General features: G+C 42.0%; 1 protein-coding gene across 3 annotated transcripts in view; it reads right to left on the bottom strand.

Annotated features, from left to right (window-relative positions):
- COLEC11 (collectin subfamily member 11) overlaps positions 1-18,319 on the bottom strand; it is a 40,455-nt gene extending 22,136 nt beyond the window's left edge. For 2 of the 3 annotated variants that reach the window (XM_059830413.1, XM_009813423.2), the window contains exons 1-2: positions 18,079-18,319; positions 1,250-1,405 (exon numbers count right to left, since the gene is read on the bottom strand). In XM_059830413.1, the coding sequence (XP_059686396.1) occupies positions 1,250-1,379 (130 nt within the window). In that variant the 5' untranslated portion in view covers positions 1,380-1,405; positions 18,079-18,319. Of the gene's footprint in view, positions 1-1,249; positions 1,406-17,146; positions 17,161-18,078 lie in introns of those variants that run through there. The other variant, XM_059830421.1, reaches the window with a different exon arrangement.
- Between the last annotated feature and the right edge of the window lie 506 nt (positions 18,320-18,825).

Here is an 18,825-nt window from a genome sequence, read left to right as displayed (position 1 = left end):
TTCAGACATCTATAATAATAACAAAAAAGCCAGGAGAGCTTTTTTGGTCCTGAAGCCAACTGGCCAAGCACAACCCACATCCCTACAGCCCAGTCCTCTTGCTTCCAGCACAGACAGCCACATCCAAATGGGCCAATTTCTGGAAAGGGCAGTTTACACCACAGCCAAACCTGCGGCCAGGCTGTGCTCGCAATTTAACTGTATGAACAACTGCAGGACAGAACTGAGCCTTGCCTTCACCAATCAAGTAACCAGCACAGATAGCGCCTGCAGCCCATACTGTGGTCCTCAGGCAACTGGGTAAAGCCCATATTTGTGCTAGATAACGTTAGTGGCATCAAGTACTGTTAGGTGAGTGTTGTGATACTACAATGCATAACTACCAGAAAAAAAAGGTTAGTTGTGCAGTTCTTAAACAATGCATTTTTTTATTGTTAATGATAAACTGGTAGTTTTCATGGGGTTTCTTGTCCTTAGTTAACAGGTATTTCCCCATGCTCACAGATGTTACGCTCCAGTAGAAATACCACAGTCTCTATAACGAGAATTACTGTTATTGACTAAAGAGGGCTAAGATTTCACACCATAATGGATGCTGTTGCTTTAAAATGCTGATTCTTCCCAGCTGTTGTTTTCCTATCTAAAATACTTTAATACATTTTTTCCTATGAAAAGATCAATAATTTATTATGCCATCTTTTTTGGGCAATGGTTTGGGGATATATTTTGTAAAAATGTTGCTTTTGTCAACAGAAACTATAGAAATGTCAAAAATCCATCTCACTTTTCTTTTCTTCTAAAAGGCACTCGAGCATTTAAAAATCAAGGCAAGACAAGCAGAAGCCTAGAAAAAACAAAATACTTCCCCTTAGTACAGCATAAAATGGCAATGAAAACCTCTCCAGATATAAAGTAGGGCCTGATGTTACAGTCTTTGGGTATGCGCACCATTCCTGAGTATAAACACAGAGAAAGCAATGAGGCAGCATATCAGAGTAACAAGCACTACTGATCAGGAGCAAGTCTGGGAAACATTGGCATGCATTCTCTGAACCATGTTCATTTTAACAGACTTAAGATCATCTTACGAACCTTAAAACTCTGTTTTTAAGGAGGCTACAAATTGGACAAATAAGAGGACAAATGAAAGGCACCTTCTTTGTCTCTGTTAGAAATAGTCAGTGGTGCAAATAAGCCTGGTAGAAAGAAAGGATTAGTATTTGAATGATGGAGTAGACTTCCACATTACCTTTGAGGCCTGGAACAAGAATTTGAACAGAGCAGGACTCCTCTGCAATATGTTGAGGATATCCAGACCTTAGCAGTGACAGGAAGGCAAGGCTAATTAGAGTCACCAAGAAAACCAGATCTCTCTTCATAATGAGCACTTACAGGTCACTGACTCCTAAACAAAAGAATGAATAAACAGTTATAAGAATTCCAAAGACTTTCAACAGTTTCTGAACATATGCAGCATCCTACTACGAATACAATATATTTTTGTGTGCCATAACCCACACGGCATGAGAAGGACGTGCGCAGGTCCTCCAAGCAGGTTGTATGTTCCACAGGCATATATGAAATATGCAGCAGCGCATTCAGCAGTACGTTTTGGTGTTAGACTGGATAAGGTAAAGCTCAGAAGAAATTTAGTTAAGAAGGAGGAGATTAAGCGATGTTAATAATAGGAAATTCTGTTCACGATTTCTCATTGGAGGCAGGGATCTGGAAAGGGCAAAGGAGAAAATCTAGTACATGGGCTTGCATTGAAAGATGTTAGTACTAAGTTGACACTTAGAAAAAGTGCACACTGCTCTAAAGAGGCAATTCAGTAGACAATGAGACCAACCTAAAGGCCTGAAATTTCACCTCCCATCTACCAGAGCGCTGAAATTGTGCCCAGGAAATTGTCTGATACAATAGCCCTCGTGTAACTCATTGAGAGTGGAAGGGAGATAATATTTCACTATATCATGCAATGAAGTTACATCAGAACCTTCAATAAATCCTGAAAAGCTTCACCTCTGCAACTACCCTTGTCTAAGCCTACAAGTGAAATGGCTTGCTTGATATTAGGCTCTGAAGAGATCTCTTAGAAAACAACAGTACAGAAATGGAGTTTGTGTGAAAGGACCATCAAAGCCAGTATTTAGGGGGTCTGTAGAAATACTTTTTGACAAAAGTGTTATTTATGTACTTCTGATATGTTTTTCCAGTCCTTCTTTCACCAAGGCTCTGTACTACACAAACAAGCTGAAAGTCATATCAGGGTTTCAAGAGAAAGTAGCTGTATATCATCTTTTATAGCCACAATACAGACACATGCATTTTACAGCTAGAGCAAGAAGATTGGGCTCTATTACTCTCCACTCCCCGATTTCCTTCAAACATAAGCCAAGTAGGATTAGGCACAGGTGTGGGGTCTGTACGTGGGTCTGTGTCTCTCAACATGCTGGGGGTCTAGGAATGTGGATCTATTATTTTGGCGATGGCCTGAAGGAATAAGCGTGCTTCAGCAGGGACAGGAGAGTAAGGAGCTTCAAGGTGAGAACGAGCTGGTGAAGCAGATACCAAAACATAAGGGATGGAGCAAGATGGGCAGACTGCCCTCTGCGTATAACAAAATTTAGTTTTGCCTGTACTATTAAAAAGCCTTGCTCTAATTTTAAATTCCACCATCAACTGTGATATGTTTAATAAATGTCTTAGCAGTAAGACTAAGTAGATGACTTTGGAATTGGGGGAATAAATTATCCCTCTGAATTGCTGTCCAGTATGTGCTTCCATTATCCCCTAGGAGATAAAATCAGTAGACTGCAGCAGGGGGGTCAGATGGGAGCAGATTTTGTCTCCCTCCTCATGTGGGGAGGGCATGGCATAAGTTATGGGAGGGATTGCTCTGCCTCACAACACCCTTGCTACACCATCTATACTGCAGGGCAGGGGTGCCCCACAACACACTCCCCAGTTTTCACTGATCATCCAGATTTGGGCACAGACTGCAGTATCTTGTGAGCCCCTTTTGACTCAAATCTCTTCCCCAGCTTTCCTTCCAAAGGAGAATGAGGTGCAGCAGGAGGATCATGCCTGAAAAATGTGGCATGTGTGCTTGGACATGGGAGGAGCTCCTGGGTCAAGGGATCACTTGATACAGTCATAGTCTAGTGGGCTACAGGGAGGCAGAAAACCACAGGGAAAAATCCCTGGTGCTGGGTAAACTTCCCAGGGAGCAAAGGAGGAACAGGGACTATTGGGGATTTTCACAGCCGCAACATGCCATGCTCCTGTAACGGGACAGACATGAACTACTTTATAGACAAGCTTGGCCAATCAGAAAGACAACCCAAGAAAGCATAGTCCAAAAAACCAAAATTTCCACTAAGCTGTAATGTAACAATTTTATTTTCAAGGCCTCTGTTTCAATTTCCTATTACCTTTTAGTCTAGCAGATGACAATATAGACAATCTTACTAGAGATGTATTTTGTGCCCTCACCAACACTCCTGTCAAACTACTAAGTACTACTGTCATTTACAAAGCCTCCTCCCATAGCTTAGGGTGCAGGTTCTGGAGGGACAACACTCACTCATACACAGATGCTTACGGTATTTTTTTCCCCTTTCCAGAGTGCTCAGTTCCCACAATTTTGCTTATGCTGCCACAACTAAGATGACTGCAGCTCATATATACATGTCTGAATCAGGTATTGCTAGGAGCACAGAAACCCACAGAAGTACAAACCTTGGCGGCTCAAATATTTAGGCCCTATCAAGTTTTTTCACAATTGTAGCAACATCACTCAAGGCTTCTCAAGAGTGCAGGCAAAACTGAATCTTGCCACCCAAGGATGAGGAACCAGAGATGGAGGAGAAGGCACATCATAAAGGTGGACATAGAGAACAGCAATATTTGGGGAGGGGAGAGTAATGGAAATTTGGATGTAAAGCTTCTACTGCCATGGAGAAGCAGCAACCAGCCCAGCTGCTCAGGGCTCTGACAGACAAAACCAGCAGGAAAACGTTTGCTGTGTTGCTGTCCTCTGCTGCCTTGGGCTACCACCTCCTTTGCCTATGCACAGAGCCAGCCCAGACTACTAGAAACCAGGTCAGGCCACTGGCCACAGCTGTTTTCTAAGGTTATACAAACTGTTTGACTACAGTCTTGATATACTTTTGAAGTATCAGATCTCTGTGATAGCACTCTTCTCCCAAACATCATTATGGGCACACCAAACAAATTACTTCACATACATTAAGCTTGAATCTGGCCACGTGTCCCCAAAAGGAGATTTCTAACCCCAGGGTACAAGGCACTGCATCTTGGTGTACTTTGTGGCCTAGAGGAGCTCACAGTATCCACAGTGGATGGTCCTGCCTCTTTTTGCCAAGTCCGTGATTCACAACAGTCAGCAAACAAAAGAAGGAGCAACAAAGCCTAGCCAAGAGGAAAGGTTGAGGAGAAGGGCGTTTCTCCAGATCTTCCCTTCAAAGGCTTCTAGGGCCAGACTTGACACTTGAATAGTCAGTGCTGGTAGACTGGAAAGTGAGGGGGTCCATGGCAAGAACAGGCTTTGCAATGCCAAGTTAGGAACCAATGCTCCCTATGTGGGAAAACAGTGAGTTGTCGTTGCCTCAGCCAGCCAGGAGGATATGGCAGAGACTCGTCCCTGGAAGTCTCTTCCAAACACCTGAATGCAGGTGTTTAACCCTCAGCAGCAGCCACCTTTGAAGGACAGGGTGGGACCATCCTGGACGACAGCCACGCTGATGCTCTGTGGACTGAGCAAACAGAGGACGTGGGTCCTGCCTGCCTTAGCCTGCAGCTCCCACCCCACGGCCCAGGAGAGCACCTGGCCACCAGCCTGCAGGACATCCTAGGCAGGGCTTCCCACCTTTGCTTTGTAGCAGGGGCACTTCAGGATCCAGAAGAAGATCAGACAAAGAGGCTTTCAAGCCAAGTGGTTCAGATACACAGCTGAAAGCCTGGAAATTAGGCAGTTTCAGCATGAGCAGGCTGGTGATAAGGATTCTCGACAGATGAGTCAGAGGGGGGAATGAAATGGCCTGAGACAGAAGAAGGACCTGAAATTAGGAGGGTGCTCCAGTCTCTGCATTAAAAAGGCAGCATCACCTCCTCTTGTTGCATTTTATGAGGCTTTAGATGTATCCAGACTACAACTGAAAGATCAAAGCCTCCAGGTATGTTAAATATTAATCTGCCTTTGCAAATTCCTACACAGCTCAGAGATGAGACAGGCATCGAGCAGCAGAGAACTGTCAGGGCTGCTTGGTGGCTCTGCTCAGCAGCCAGATACAAAGGATTTTCTGGGGAAAACAAAACCTCCAACGAAGCTTCATCACATTCCACACTGCCTGCTGCTGCTGCAGGGCTTACAAGCCTCCGAGACACAGGGGATACACCTCAACCTACCTCGTGATAGCTCCACTTGCAGAGAAAATGGACTCGTTCTAGAAAATGGAGCTTCTTAGTGTCTGTCAGGTCACAACACCTGACCCACATGAATACTCGGGAAATTACCTTGGTCTGAGAAGAGCCACTCACAGAGGAAATCTCTGAAGAGGTTGCAGATTAAATACTTTATAGAGTCAGCAGCTGCAGTAAAGGGACACATTAGTAGGAGAAATCAAACTAAAGGCACTTTGGATAACACTTTCTCCACCTTTTCCTGCTTTAAAAAGAAACCTTCTCTTTTGCAGCTAAAATTGCCTTATCTGATTGAAATAAGAGTTTGATCTCCAGGTATGTGCTACAGCAGTACCTTTCATTTTAAAAGCCTGGAGAATTCCTTGCCTTTCTGACCTACCTTCAAGTCCTTTCAGACCCAGATTCAGAAAGCCACTTAGAAAACTAAATCCCACTGAAACTGGTCCTCAGAAAAGGGTGCCAGCCTGTTTTTTCAAACACTGTCTTAGCCCTGGTATTTGGAGTCTCTTCAGCGTTGGTAAAACCAATGCCAGCGAGAAACCTAGAAATGTTCAGCGCTTGTAAAAGTATGAATATTTTCTCACTGTCTGCGCAGGGGTCAGGAGTGAAATTTGCAGCACTTATAATGGTGGCCATTAAATCAGCGTAAGCTGAAAGCTTTGGAAAAAAAAAAAAAAAGAGGAGTAGGAAAAGGTAGAATTTACATAGCCTTTCCTTTAAAAAAAAAAAATAAAAAAAAATAGCAAAATGCCTCTATTCCCATTAGGAATGGAAACGTATCAATGCAACCAGCACAATAATTTCAAAACAACTTTTGAGACCTGTCAGCTTTAGGGAATCTGCCTCAGTTGCCAAGAGAGAAGAGGTTTATTAAGCCAGACTTCAAGTGACAAGTCCTTGAGAGGTCATAAGAGAATCCCCGAGGCACCACAGGCTTGCTCAAAACCGCTGCGGGACCGGCCAGGCCAGCTGGCACCCAGCGCTCCTTGAGCTCCCCGCTCCCCGCCCCAGCTATGGATGGAAAGCTTGGAGATCCCTTCAGCCAAACGCCTCGTGCATGAAGACCCTGTATCTGCCAGCGGCTGCTCCACAAGGGCCGGTGGCTTATTGCACGCCGTTATTTTGGATCTACAAGCAACAACACAGATGATCTGCCTAGCTGAATCCAAACGGCTGAGAAATGCAGAGGGAAAATCATGCTCACTGGCATTAATGCTCAGCCAGCCAACAGCTACAGCACGGCTGTAATCCTCTGTATAATCCTATGGGACTTCTCTTTGAGCTGTTTTTATTTCACTATTACTGAGTTGTTTTCACTCTTATTATGATTTATTATTATTTTTAAAACTATACTTCATTCTCAGGGATCTGAGCTGAATTATCAATATTCTGAATTGAGTATGTTCCTGGTACAGACAGGCACACAAATCTGCAGAGCCACAGCCACATTTGGTGGGTGATTTTCCCAAGCAGGTTTGAGTCAGCACTACAGACACATCAACAGCTTTCAACAGTTTTCACTCCCCTGACTTTTCAAGTCCTAGTCATCCATATCCTGACACCTCCCAGAACTATCTGGCAGCCTGTGTATCCTCAAACGCCCCGGCAGGCCCTAAGCCGCATCCTAGCAGATGCAACACATGCCCACAAAATTATGCCAGTGAAATGCCAGGCTGTCAGGCTGTGACACAGACCTCACGCTATTTCAAACATTTTGAACAGATAAAAGCAAAAAAAGAAAGTCATTAAGTCCCAGGGCTGCAAGGATGACACCAGGGCAGACCCAGGGATACATTTCTGGGGGAAGCGGGAAGAGGCAGAAGGGACAAGCCTCCAGCACTATGCATGCAAGCTGCTTTTCACCCCTTGGCCCAAGGGCTGTGGATGATTCCCTGGAGAAGATGCCTTTCACACTGGAGATGAAACCTGTGTCACTGACCTCTTCTTTCTCCATTACAGCCTTGCTGATCATCTTAAACTTAAAATGTTTTGTGTAGCTATGCTTTTACTTTACTTAAGTGTTTTCTCATTTGTCCTCCCAGCTCTCTTGTGCATTACCTTGAGTAATCAAGAGTTCACCATTTAGCAAAATATAAAAATCAGAATCGAGGATAAAGCTGCTTAAACAACAGATAATAGTTTCTGTGACATTGCAATGCTCTCAAGTTAAATTCTATGTGTTGATTTAAAGGTTAAAGTAACAGGCTTGAAAGATTAAAAAAAAAAAAAATCCCTGATTGTTAGTACCACAGAATTGTATAAATGAGGACCATAACTGCCATGGCTATGAAGTCTCTGTGAAATCTATGGAGTAGCATAAAGCAGAGACATAACACATTTCAGGTCCTGATGATGCTGAAGAACAGCAAGGTTTGCTGCAGAGGACAAAAGAGTGAGCCTAAGCTGATGGGAAGCTAACACTACCTAAAAACCCAACTGATAGGAAGTCATTGGTTGCTCCCTAAAGTACACTTAATTCTGGCTCAATAGAACTATTTCCTCAGCTGATGTTTGTGAGGTATAAGAGACTATTAGTTCTGACTGTACAACGTAGGTGCCCTTGTCATATGTAGGAAGAGTAACCTCATTTTTCATCAAGAAAAATGCTTTAAAAATTGAGACAAATTTCTTCCTGATGTAGTTCTGCTGAAGTCAATGAGTTTATGTCAGAATTAACTTACTGTCATCTGTGCTGAAAGCATAAAATCAGGGCTTCAGCAAGGGTGAGATGAAAATAGTGCCAAAAAGGGGCAAGTATGTTTTCAAAACCTTTAACTAGAGGGAGATGGGACCCAAGTGCCAAATCTCTCATGATAGCCCTATATGTTTTTTTAGACGGTAGAGAAAAACACTGAAGTAGAATTTTATCTTTGTGTAAAATGTTGGTCAGAGATAACTAGAAATGCTACACAAAATTTTTCCGATAATGTTTTAATCAAAGTCCCTATTAGATGACAAGATCTCTGCCATAGCCTTGTTTGCAGCTATAATTTACAGAAATAGTTTGTGATTTTGAGTGCTACCCTTGATATATGTCAGATCAGATTTTTAGTATTCTTAACCGCCCCAAAATCAAAAAAATATGGGGTTCAAACATAGGTGTCTGTATTCCAAAATCTGTGTCTAAATTGTCTCAGTTCAGCCCCCCTCCTACAAAGCATCCACATGAGAACCTGACACTAACCCCACACACCTATATGTAGGAACTAAAACACCAAGGATTCACCAACGAGTGAATGATGTGGAAAATGCTGCAGGGTACATTTCTTTACATGAATAAACACATACTATTTACATAAGCATTTGTCATCTTACTTCTAAAGCTTTAAGCCATCAGTTTTCAGCCCATCCAGAGAGGCTTAGGACTGGCTGCAGAAGTTGGGATATTTGTGCAATATTTAAGTGCTTGATGCCCATTCAACCAACTTATGTTTTCCAAAATGTTCTTGCCCTCCAGGTACTTAGAAGTTTTCCAGGTGGGCCTGACAGTTATCTTCTTGAGGGCACTGGACAGGCTCAAAAGGCAAACTTCACCCGGGGAGGGTGGTCCCAGTCCCGCAGCTACATACTTGGAGGTGCAGAGAAGAGGCAGAAAGGTCTATCAAGACCCCATCCAATCACCCGACATGTCAGCAGTGGCGCACACCTTTTGCGTAGTAGAAATGCCTCTCAAGTATTGATACAAAAGGTGAGAAGTACGAGCTATAGAACATCCTTAACTTAAAAGGATTTGAACCCACAGCTCCAGGTTCCCCAGGAGAGTAATTACTCCCATTGGATGGATGCAGTAGGTGAAACTACTCTACACTCAGCCATGCCACATTAAAGGATGGAAGGCAAGCAGGGAAGAAGCCTGGTGAAGAAGCCAGCTCAAGCCTAGTGGTAAGACGCTACACCAAAAAGGGGCAAAATGAGTGTTCTCCCTTCCCCGCTTTCTGTTTTTATGTCCCACAATGGACTCATGTATAAACACATGGACAGGTCAGGAATGCCCAGACAGAAGACAAAATCTAAGCAAAGCAGTTTATGAGGCTAGAGGAAGAGTAAGAAGAGAAGAGACATAGGATGTAGACTACTAGTGGGAGAAACACAAAGCAAAAGTGAAAAAACAGAGAGGCCTGACCAGGGGAGAGCAGCAGGGAAAGGACAGAGGGAGAGATGGCATCATCCCAGAGCGCAAGTGGATGGGAGAAAGGTTTGGTTTTGGTTACCCCAGCATCCTACTCCTCACTGAGGAGGAGAACAAACACAACAGAGCAGAAACAGCTTTTGTCCCCATTTTCTCACACATTAGATATGCGACAGCTACATTTAAAGGAGATTCTAAGAACAAAGGGAAGCCACTTGACTGCTGCCCAGTCCTTCTCAAGTATGACACCTCAAAAAGTGAACCACAAGACAGAGCACAGCTGACATTAGGAGATGCCTATTTATGAGGACCACTTTGCTTAGATCCAGATCTCGAGCTAGCCGAAGTTATAAGCAGACCCTTGGAAGGATTCAACCATTCTGGCTTAGATGCTTAGTCTGAGAAAATCACCCTGAGCTCCCTGTATAATCAAGTCAGAGAAAGGCACCTTGGCGGGGCGATTCATTTCATCCTAAAACAGGACAGAAAATTGATTCTGGAGGTACCTATTCATTGCCCAGTATGACTAGCTCAGCCTGGTAGGTATGTAAAGTTAGGTGAGGGGAGTCCCACCACCGCTAATTAGCAAAGCCCATCTATGGGAGGGCTGACAGCAGCCTGGCTGCCCCGCTGCGGTCCCACCTTACCCTCCCCTTTTCCGTACTGTCACCGCCCACCAGCTGATCCCATCATGAGCTAGCACAGGCTGCTACGCCAGCAGAAAGCTATTCCTCTTTGAGCTATTGCCTCAATGTTATTTTGCAGTTGATTTAGTTCCTTGGTTCCTGGCGAGGGTAAAATGGCCATCATTCCTGTGAAAAATGTTGCCAACCAGGGAAAAAAAATGCCCTTGGCAGCAGCTGAGATGGCCTTCAGTGTGTTACAAAACTGTGCCCTCGCAGGCAAGCAGCATACAGAAAACAGAAAGATGCATAAGTGAAAGAATTAAAGGGATTAAATTCACCAGAAAAAAAAAAAACACCAAAAAAAAAAAACCACAGCACATAATTAGAGTGGGAATATTTTAGAAGGAGGAAAGATATGGCAAAATACCAGGCTGCAATGGAAAATAATATCCAGCGAAAGATACAGAGCATAGGAGATATGACAACATGAGGCATTTTGCAATAGCATGCAAGCCACCAAGAGTCATGGAAATGATCCAAGACTGTTATCCTCAAATGACAAAGACATGCTTCTCGGAATGATATCCTCAATATGACAAAACACTATGGTACACAAGCATGCATGATCAAAAACTTGCATCTGAACTGGGGCAGTGTCAATGCAATTTCAACAAAAGATTATTTTTATTCTCAAGCTGGGGATCTGCAGAGACCAAATAACGCTCTACATGTGATCCTATGCTGAACTTTTCATACCAGCTCTCAGAAACCTGGGAAAAGGAGTGAAATAAATTATATTGATGACACAAAGACCAACAATACCTTCAGTAAAACAGCCAAGCCTCAATGCAAGAGAAAACTTAAGAGCATCAGAGCAAAAAGCAAGCCTCACAGGAAATACAGCCACATATCTTCACTGGACAAGTGAAGGGTGAACTTGATAGCAATAGTGTTATTCAATGTCCTTTCATTCCTAAAGCCCTGAAACACCTTTCCAAGTGCAGATAAGGGAAAGAAGACAAAAGGCAGAGGAACCTACCAAAGCGGCTCCCCAGATTAAGAGAAAAATATATGTTTGGTATATAGAGATGGTTGTAGAAGCAAAATGCAGTGAAAAAAAACAGGTTTGTATGGGTCTTATGTGACTGAGTAAAAGCACATGAGAAGATATGTGATTCCTGCAGGTGACTAGACATTAACAAAGTTCTCAGAAGTCAAAGTATTCTTAAACTAGTATGCTACAGCAGACTTTCACTAATCAGTCTGTATCATTGGCAACAGTCATGATCCTACTTATAAGGTATGCCAAATGGAAGCCAGCTGAAAGAAGATCTTTCAGTGGTAAAACATTTCCCAGAGCAGCACTTATATCATGACACGTGCATTCAAAATCCTTTGCCATGTACAATGCACTGGTCTAAAAAGATTTAAAAATACTGAGAAAGAGTACAAGTGGTTGCATGCAGGTTTGAACGCTTTTGACAAACTTGTCTCATTTTGAAAAAAGAAATGTGAATTCAGAAACAGATAGAATGTGTAGAACACGATTTGCAAACAAGGGCATTTATCCGAATTCATATAAACTGAAGGTGTTACTTCCCTTATCCATATGCCAAGATGCTTCTACTACCAAAAGATTCTTGAGGATGACAACTCCCTTTGGGATTTTTTTTATTAAAGTCCTTCCATCTAACCAACCGCCCTGAGAGATTTCTTTATTTTAATAATGTACATTTCTAGGAAGAATAGAACAAGCTATGTTAAGTAAGTGGTAACTACTGGCATCTCCACCTGCTTTGGCACTCAGCAAATTCTCTAACAAAAGCGGGCAAATGCATGTTTAAATAGAGAATTGCTTAGAAGAGAGAGTAAAAACTATTATGACCAGAATCATTAACAAATCACCTGTCAGACTCTGGCATCAAGTGCCAACAGATTTGTTTTACAAGAAAGGAGGCACACACGTTGTTTTAGCTAATATAGCAACTTCCCTGGGCGTATCAAGTTGGCGTTGCTTACACAAGCTTGACACACACCGTCCAGAAACTAAACTCAAGATTTGCAAGACATGGGGTGCCCAACTGGTCTCTTTTCAGGTTAAAGGGTTTCAAGGTGACAGTAGAACTGCCCCAGCATCTATAGAGAGCAGTCTTTTTCAACAGTATTGTTAAGTTCTCATTATATCCATAGCATTGTGGAAGTAGATGTAGCAGTGGGCACAGTCTGCATAAAAATCAGTGGTCATTTAAAGCACTTCTGGTATATAACCTATTTACCTATCTCCACAGAACTTGTCAAGATAATACAGTTGCCTCCACATATGACACACAGACAGTTTAAACTTAAATAGTCCAACCTGAATAATTCTGAAGACATGATACTGAAGACATGAAGACATTTGGAAACTGGTAAAAATTCTCACATTCTACCCAAGAAGAACATCACAAGGACTTCTTCAGACAAATCAGGTTCCTCTTTGCTATTTCCTCAACAAAACAAGTAAAGATTACCTGTGAGTGCTCTGTGAAGAAATACGCCAAAATTCAAAAGAAAGATGGTACTGAAAAATCTGTAATTCTCCCCTGAAAATTTAAACTTTAAGATTATGTTCAGAATTATTTAAATGGAGCAGACATAAGGAAATAGCTATGTATGTTGTCTAAGGATTTTAAACTAATTTTGAACTATTTAATTATAATTTACTGTTATATGTTCATGCATTCATGAAGATTTTATATAACATTCATAAAAAAAGAAAGGAAAGTAGAGAGTGACTATTATAGAGGTTTTGGCACTCCACAATTACATGAAAAGCAATTCTGACATGAAGGTATTAAACAGCAAAGGAAGAAAACCTCCAATAAACCAGTTTTTCAGCTGCAGCTCATAACACAGCTCTCGTTACGGCATCTCACCTCATGTCTGCATTGGCTTTAAACTGCAAGTTCATTGTACAGCTAGAGAGAAACATTGCAAACGCATCTGTGGACGCTGCTGACAGATCCACCACCTTGGAGTCCCCGCAGCATGCACAAGCAGCACTTCTCTTGTTCTGCCACATGTTCTCAGTGTCCGTTTCCTTAACATTTCTTGTACATAACTCCACCAACCAGTCAGCCATCAGAGACCTGTTTTCTTGTTAACACCCTTCTGATGAGAGAGCTCATTGAGAGACATTTTTCTTTTCCTATGTAATAAGACATTTTTTGCTGTTTCCTGTGCTAGGCCTTCATTACATTCTTGTCTGATGTTTTTATTTTGATTGGCCGTAATTACCGTGCCATCTAACATCGCCAGTTCCTTTACATGTTTGGTTTTTTTTTTTTTAAGATCTTTGTTTTAATTCCCAAACATTATATGATTTCTTATAAATCCTTCTCTGATGATAAACATAAAATTCTACTTATACTAAATAATGTCCTCACAAAAACTTCCATGCTTTCTTGTTTTCCTTAACTCTGATATAATCAACAGCCTTTGGTGTACAAAATTAATTTAAAGAAAGAAGTGCTTGTGAAGCCTTTGGTGCCTTCTTTAGTGAAAGCGAATGATTTAGGAACCCTTCAGTCTCTGTGCAGTGCATTCTTTAGCCAGCCAAGCACTACTTCATGTAAGCTTCATTGTCCAGCCCTCGCAGCATGGAAATGAGCAGACTGCCCCCAGCATTCAGATCAGATGGAGACCAAATCAACCGCTGATCCGTGACCTCTTGGAGGCCCATAGGCTATTTCTAAGGAGTGCACTAAAGATGAATAAATGCATGCCTATTATCAGCAAGTTTCAATATCTGCTAAAATCATCAGCACCATCACAGGAGAATTTGGAAGGATCCACAACTAAGCCTGAAAATCACTCAAATTAAACTGAAAATCTTACAGTGCTATCTGTAGGATTTCTTGTTGCTATTATTTATGCTTATTCCACAGTTAGTGAATCATACTAACAAGACCCCAAAAAAATAATCACAGAGTGAGTCATGCTTCAGACCAGACAAAGACAGGCACCAGGAACCTGAACATAGCTATAGACAGCTTCATTCATGAAGGTCCCCACTCAAAAACCAGCCAGAGTTGAAGCAGTTTCTCTTTGCACTCTCCATCCTTTGCCCCCATTCTTCACCCCTAAACCTCCAGAGGAGAGCTGCTTATGTCCACACTGGCAACGCTACCACTGAATCTGTACCTGTGGCCTCTTCCCAAGTCCAAACAAAGCATCCAAAACCTTCTCCTAACAATTCAGCCACCTTAAGAGGCAGGGAGGTGCCTGTGGTTTTGCTGGAAAACTTACTTGGGTGCCTAAGCTTTTCTTACTGCACAGACCAGAGGTGGCCAATGACTTGCCTGAAGAGAGTGACAAGACACTATTCTCCCACCTACCCCATTTACATCTGTTAAGGAAACATATCCAAACTCCTTCAGTCTACTCTAAGCACACTGTAGGCAGGAAGGTTAACAGCAAACACTGCCATTCCCTTCCAAAACATGGTGGGGAGATGCCTGTCTCTTGCAGACTAGCTTCTTACAGGAGTGCTCATGCCAAAGGCATAGACTTCCCTGGACGGTTTAGGCTTTCTCTTTTTTCTTTTCTAAAATCAAAGCAGTGTCAACATCAGAAACTGCCTTGGGAGCTGTGGACACAATCTTGGATGTTCAGTGGTCCCATTTCCAAATTACTGTGTTGGCTAGTGATGAGGGCACGTTTCCAGCAGATGGGAAGCGGGGGTTTGAAGCAGTGCATTTAACTGCATGCAGATCTCCCACTTCCCAGGTAAGCGCTCCCGGCCAGTAGATTATTACATGACAGCTGGGTAGCAGCAGTCCATTTTTCAAAGAGAACTGTAGAAAACTGTTTTTTCAGAGTCAGTTTTCAAAGTCTCCATGTCTGAAGGACAACTGGGCATGTACATTCAAGGTGAGGTTCCAGCTTCTGGAACTCAAGTTCCTGAAGGCACTTGGCACTAAAGGTGGTGAATTTGTCTACTCCCACATCCAGCAGAGGGAATCCTGGAGCATCTCCCTCACAAGCATTTTCCAGCCGGCTGCTGTGGCCATCACACGCTTCGCTGGCTGTGGTGAGTCACTTTCTCCGCCACTTAGCTCTCCTCCATTCGCTCCATATAGCACATAAACATGGTGGATTCTTGATCTGGAGCCAGGTATCTAACTTGCAGCATTGCAAAACAAATTATTTATGTCCACATTACATTCAGGTGCTTTATTGTTGGACTAGATGATCTTTAAAGGTCCCTTCCAACCCAAACCATTCTATGATTCAGTGTAGAAGGAAACCAATGCAAACCCTAAAACGCCTCACCATCTGTCTTACTGCTCTCTTCTGGCCTCTGGGACACCTTATGGACCTCCTAACCAATCTTCCGATACCATTTTGAGGAAGCAGCATCCAAACAGGGACAGCAGCTAAGGATCCTTGGATCCTAATAAACAAGTAAGAGACTGGTCCAGCAATGAAGAACTCGAGCAGACCAACTTCAATTCTTTTCTTGCCTACAGACATCTTGCACAACTATAGGCAAATCAGCCAGGACTAGTTAGTTGTTTTGGTTTTTGGGTTTTTTTGGTTTTTTTTTTTGAAGACGCACTTAGATGGGTGAGATGAGACTTGTTGGGTTTTCAAAACCACCTCTTTCTAAAGCTTCAGGCTCCTAGTAGGTTGTTTTCCACTTGACTTAAGAGTTTACCTAGCTCTCAAAATCCAGACATACTCCCTTGCAGCTTTCAGTTCCCAACGTATAAAATGGAGCGTTTCTTACACAAAAGTTGGCAGAAGCACTAACAGTCTTAAAAACTTTTTTTAAACGTTCTCTCCTTGTACAGGTGTTTGCGTGGCTAAAAACATTAAAAGGCTTTAAGCCTTTTACTGACACATCAAACCCTCTCGAATGGTCCTACTCTCAAGGCCCACAAAGAGGATGGTTTGTAGCTCACATGCAAGCCAGAAGGAAGCGCTCAAGCTTTAAGCTTCCAGCTAGTTATCAACCAGGAATACAAGGATCTTTTCCCACAGTTGACGCCTTACAAGCCCAGTCTGTGACCTCTTCCAATGGACTACCTTTCCCAAAATACATCCTAATGCTCCTCTCATCAAGGGAAATGAAAATAGCGAGACCTTGACCACACGGCCATACGGGAAACATGGTTCAGCTATGAAGTCCAGCCAGTAGTGAAATACAACGCAAAGCACAAACTACACTTCCCAGGAGACACCATGAGAATATTTTTGGCTAAACTCCTCTGGTTTTCAGCCAAAATACTTTGACAAAAGAACTAAACTACCCCAGAAAACTGACATTTTTCTTTAAAAAGCTACTTTGCCAAAAGCCTTCCTACTTCAAAAGGATTCTGGTTCAAGAGTTTTTGGACAGTCCTGAAGATGACTAGAGCTTTAGAAATAATGTAAGATCACTCAAAAGTAATCAGAAAAAATAGCCTTCAATGTAACATACAATTTATAAATTACACAGTAGATTTCTGCTGCTTCCACAGTGCAATTCTCTGCTGACTCTACAACTACGCCATGTTTAAAATGCCATTTTGACTATGAATTTAAGTTACATCTTCTCTTTCATGTATTAAAACAATAATGTCATTTAACAGATACATATAAGAATTTTCTGAAAGACAGTCCAAACATTTTTAAAAGGAATACTCAACTTGGAAGTATTACTTCTTGTTTACAACATCTGCGTACCTTATTTATGCTGCATCAGTAGCATAATAAAATTTTAGGGATACGTCTAATGAGTTTCACAGATTAAAAGATCCTAACATCATTGTTATAAGTGAGACCATTAAATCAATGTTTGTTTTATATTCTCTGATCACTATAATGCCTTAAATGATCATATAAATACGAAATTCAAAAGATCTCAGCTACAGAGAAGGAAATGGCAATAGTTTCCTGCTACATTTTTAAAATCTTTCAATACCCAAGGATCAAAGTTGTAGTATTTCCAGTCCAGAGGCTCCTTCTGTTTCACTGTACGGCAAGTGAAGTTGGGTATTTCAGTTCTCCACAGTGATTTGATTTTGCTAGAAAACAATCCCCCTCCTAAACTTCATTGTCTATATTAAGCACATACATATGTGTGCACAGAGGTCAGAATGGAAACTCGCAAGTCCCTTTATGAATCCTACTTTTCGTATCTCATGTCTGAAAAGCAGGCATGTGACCTTCTGGTTACTGAAGTATGGCTTACTCTCATATTCCAGCTCATTTAGACCAAGATTTTACATCCTTAAACTTCATTAAGCATTCCTGTATACTACTTCCAACTTGATTTGGTTTTCACTGAGTTTACTCTTAATTACCCAGTGGTGTAATTTTAACTCTTACTCATTTTTCTGTCATCTGCTTCATTTCTGCAATGTCAGTCTTCATTCCCTGCTTTGCAGCTGTATTAAAAGCTCACTTTTTAAAGTAGAAAATAGCCAGTTGCTTAGGAATAGAAGGACTGAGAAAAGGAAAAAAAATTAAACTGAGATATTGATTATCTGTTACTGGGAATCACAACCCATTAATGAACTGCAAGAAGTTTCAATTGTAGGAAAAATTAAAATTCATATACTGTTTTGTCCTTCCCTGCTCAAAGGAAAGCAGGCTCTTCCAATGGCATTTGTACATTTTAAATACAAACCCCACACTACACAGGAATTCAGTGATCTAATGCACATGGGTGCTGCTCAACAGAAAGGGCCAACATTATCTGACAGAATCGAGCGAGTTCTTACTTCCCTTACCTTCCCCTACTATGTGGGGTTCGGCAGTCATATTCTGCCACTTACAAGGCAGCCCCCTAAGAAACACCCAGGCCTTTTCCTCTACATGCTTCTGAAGAGTGAAAGTATAAAAGTCTCTTACCTTACGGTTGCTGAGAAAATGGGAACTGCAGAACGCTCTCTGCCTGCAGGGACACTGCACAGATGAACCTCATTGCTGCTGTTTACAGAAGTCTGACAGTTTTTAATTTGAAAAGAGGTTGTCTTTTGCTTTTCGACAGTTCAACAAATCAGACAAAACAGTTGCAAGTGTTATCTGTAAACAGCTTCCTGTTTGAAATAGATCAGCTGTCCTGCAGGACAATAATTAGGAAAGAAGTGTGGGAAAGCTGAAGAGGTCCATGATGTAAGCTTTTTATTTTGGGAATGTACTTTTTTGGGAATGCACTCTTACTCTCCCCTCCTCCTCTCTAGCAAAGAACCCCTTTTTAACCATTTACATCTATGCAGCTCTAAGCCATGCATGCACACTGCCCCAGCACAGCACTTTTCTTGCTTTGCTTCAGTGGACACGAGAACACATGAAATGCAGCACCAAATGTGAGCATCTTATGTGGATAATTAACACACTCTCCCCTTACTGAAATTCTCTCCATTCTTGCAATTGGCTGTAGCATTCTTGACTTGAGTAAAACATGCAACTCTTTCAGAGCTGAGTCTCAACACTCCGCAATAACATAAACGCTAAATTATCCACACAGCAGGCTTCTTCATGAAATTTTGGGGTTTGGGTTTTTGGTGGTTTTTAATTTGTTTGTTTTTAAACACCTTTTGATATCACTTTCTGTGTCAATGGGAAGAGGAAAAAAAAAAAGAGACAAATCCTTCA

Source organism: Gavia stellata, chromosome 2 (genome assembly GCF_030936135.1).
Source record: "Gavia stellata isolate bGavSte3 chromosome 2, bGavSte3.hap2, whole genome shotgun sequence".
Taxonomy (NCBI): Eukaryota; Metazoa; Chordata; class Aves; order Gaviiformes; family Gaviidae; genus Gavia; species Gavia stellata.
This window is presented reverse-complemented; position numbering and strand designations above follow the sequence as displayed.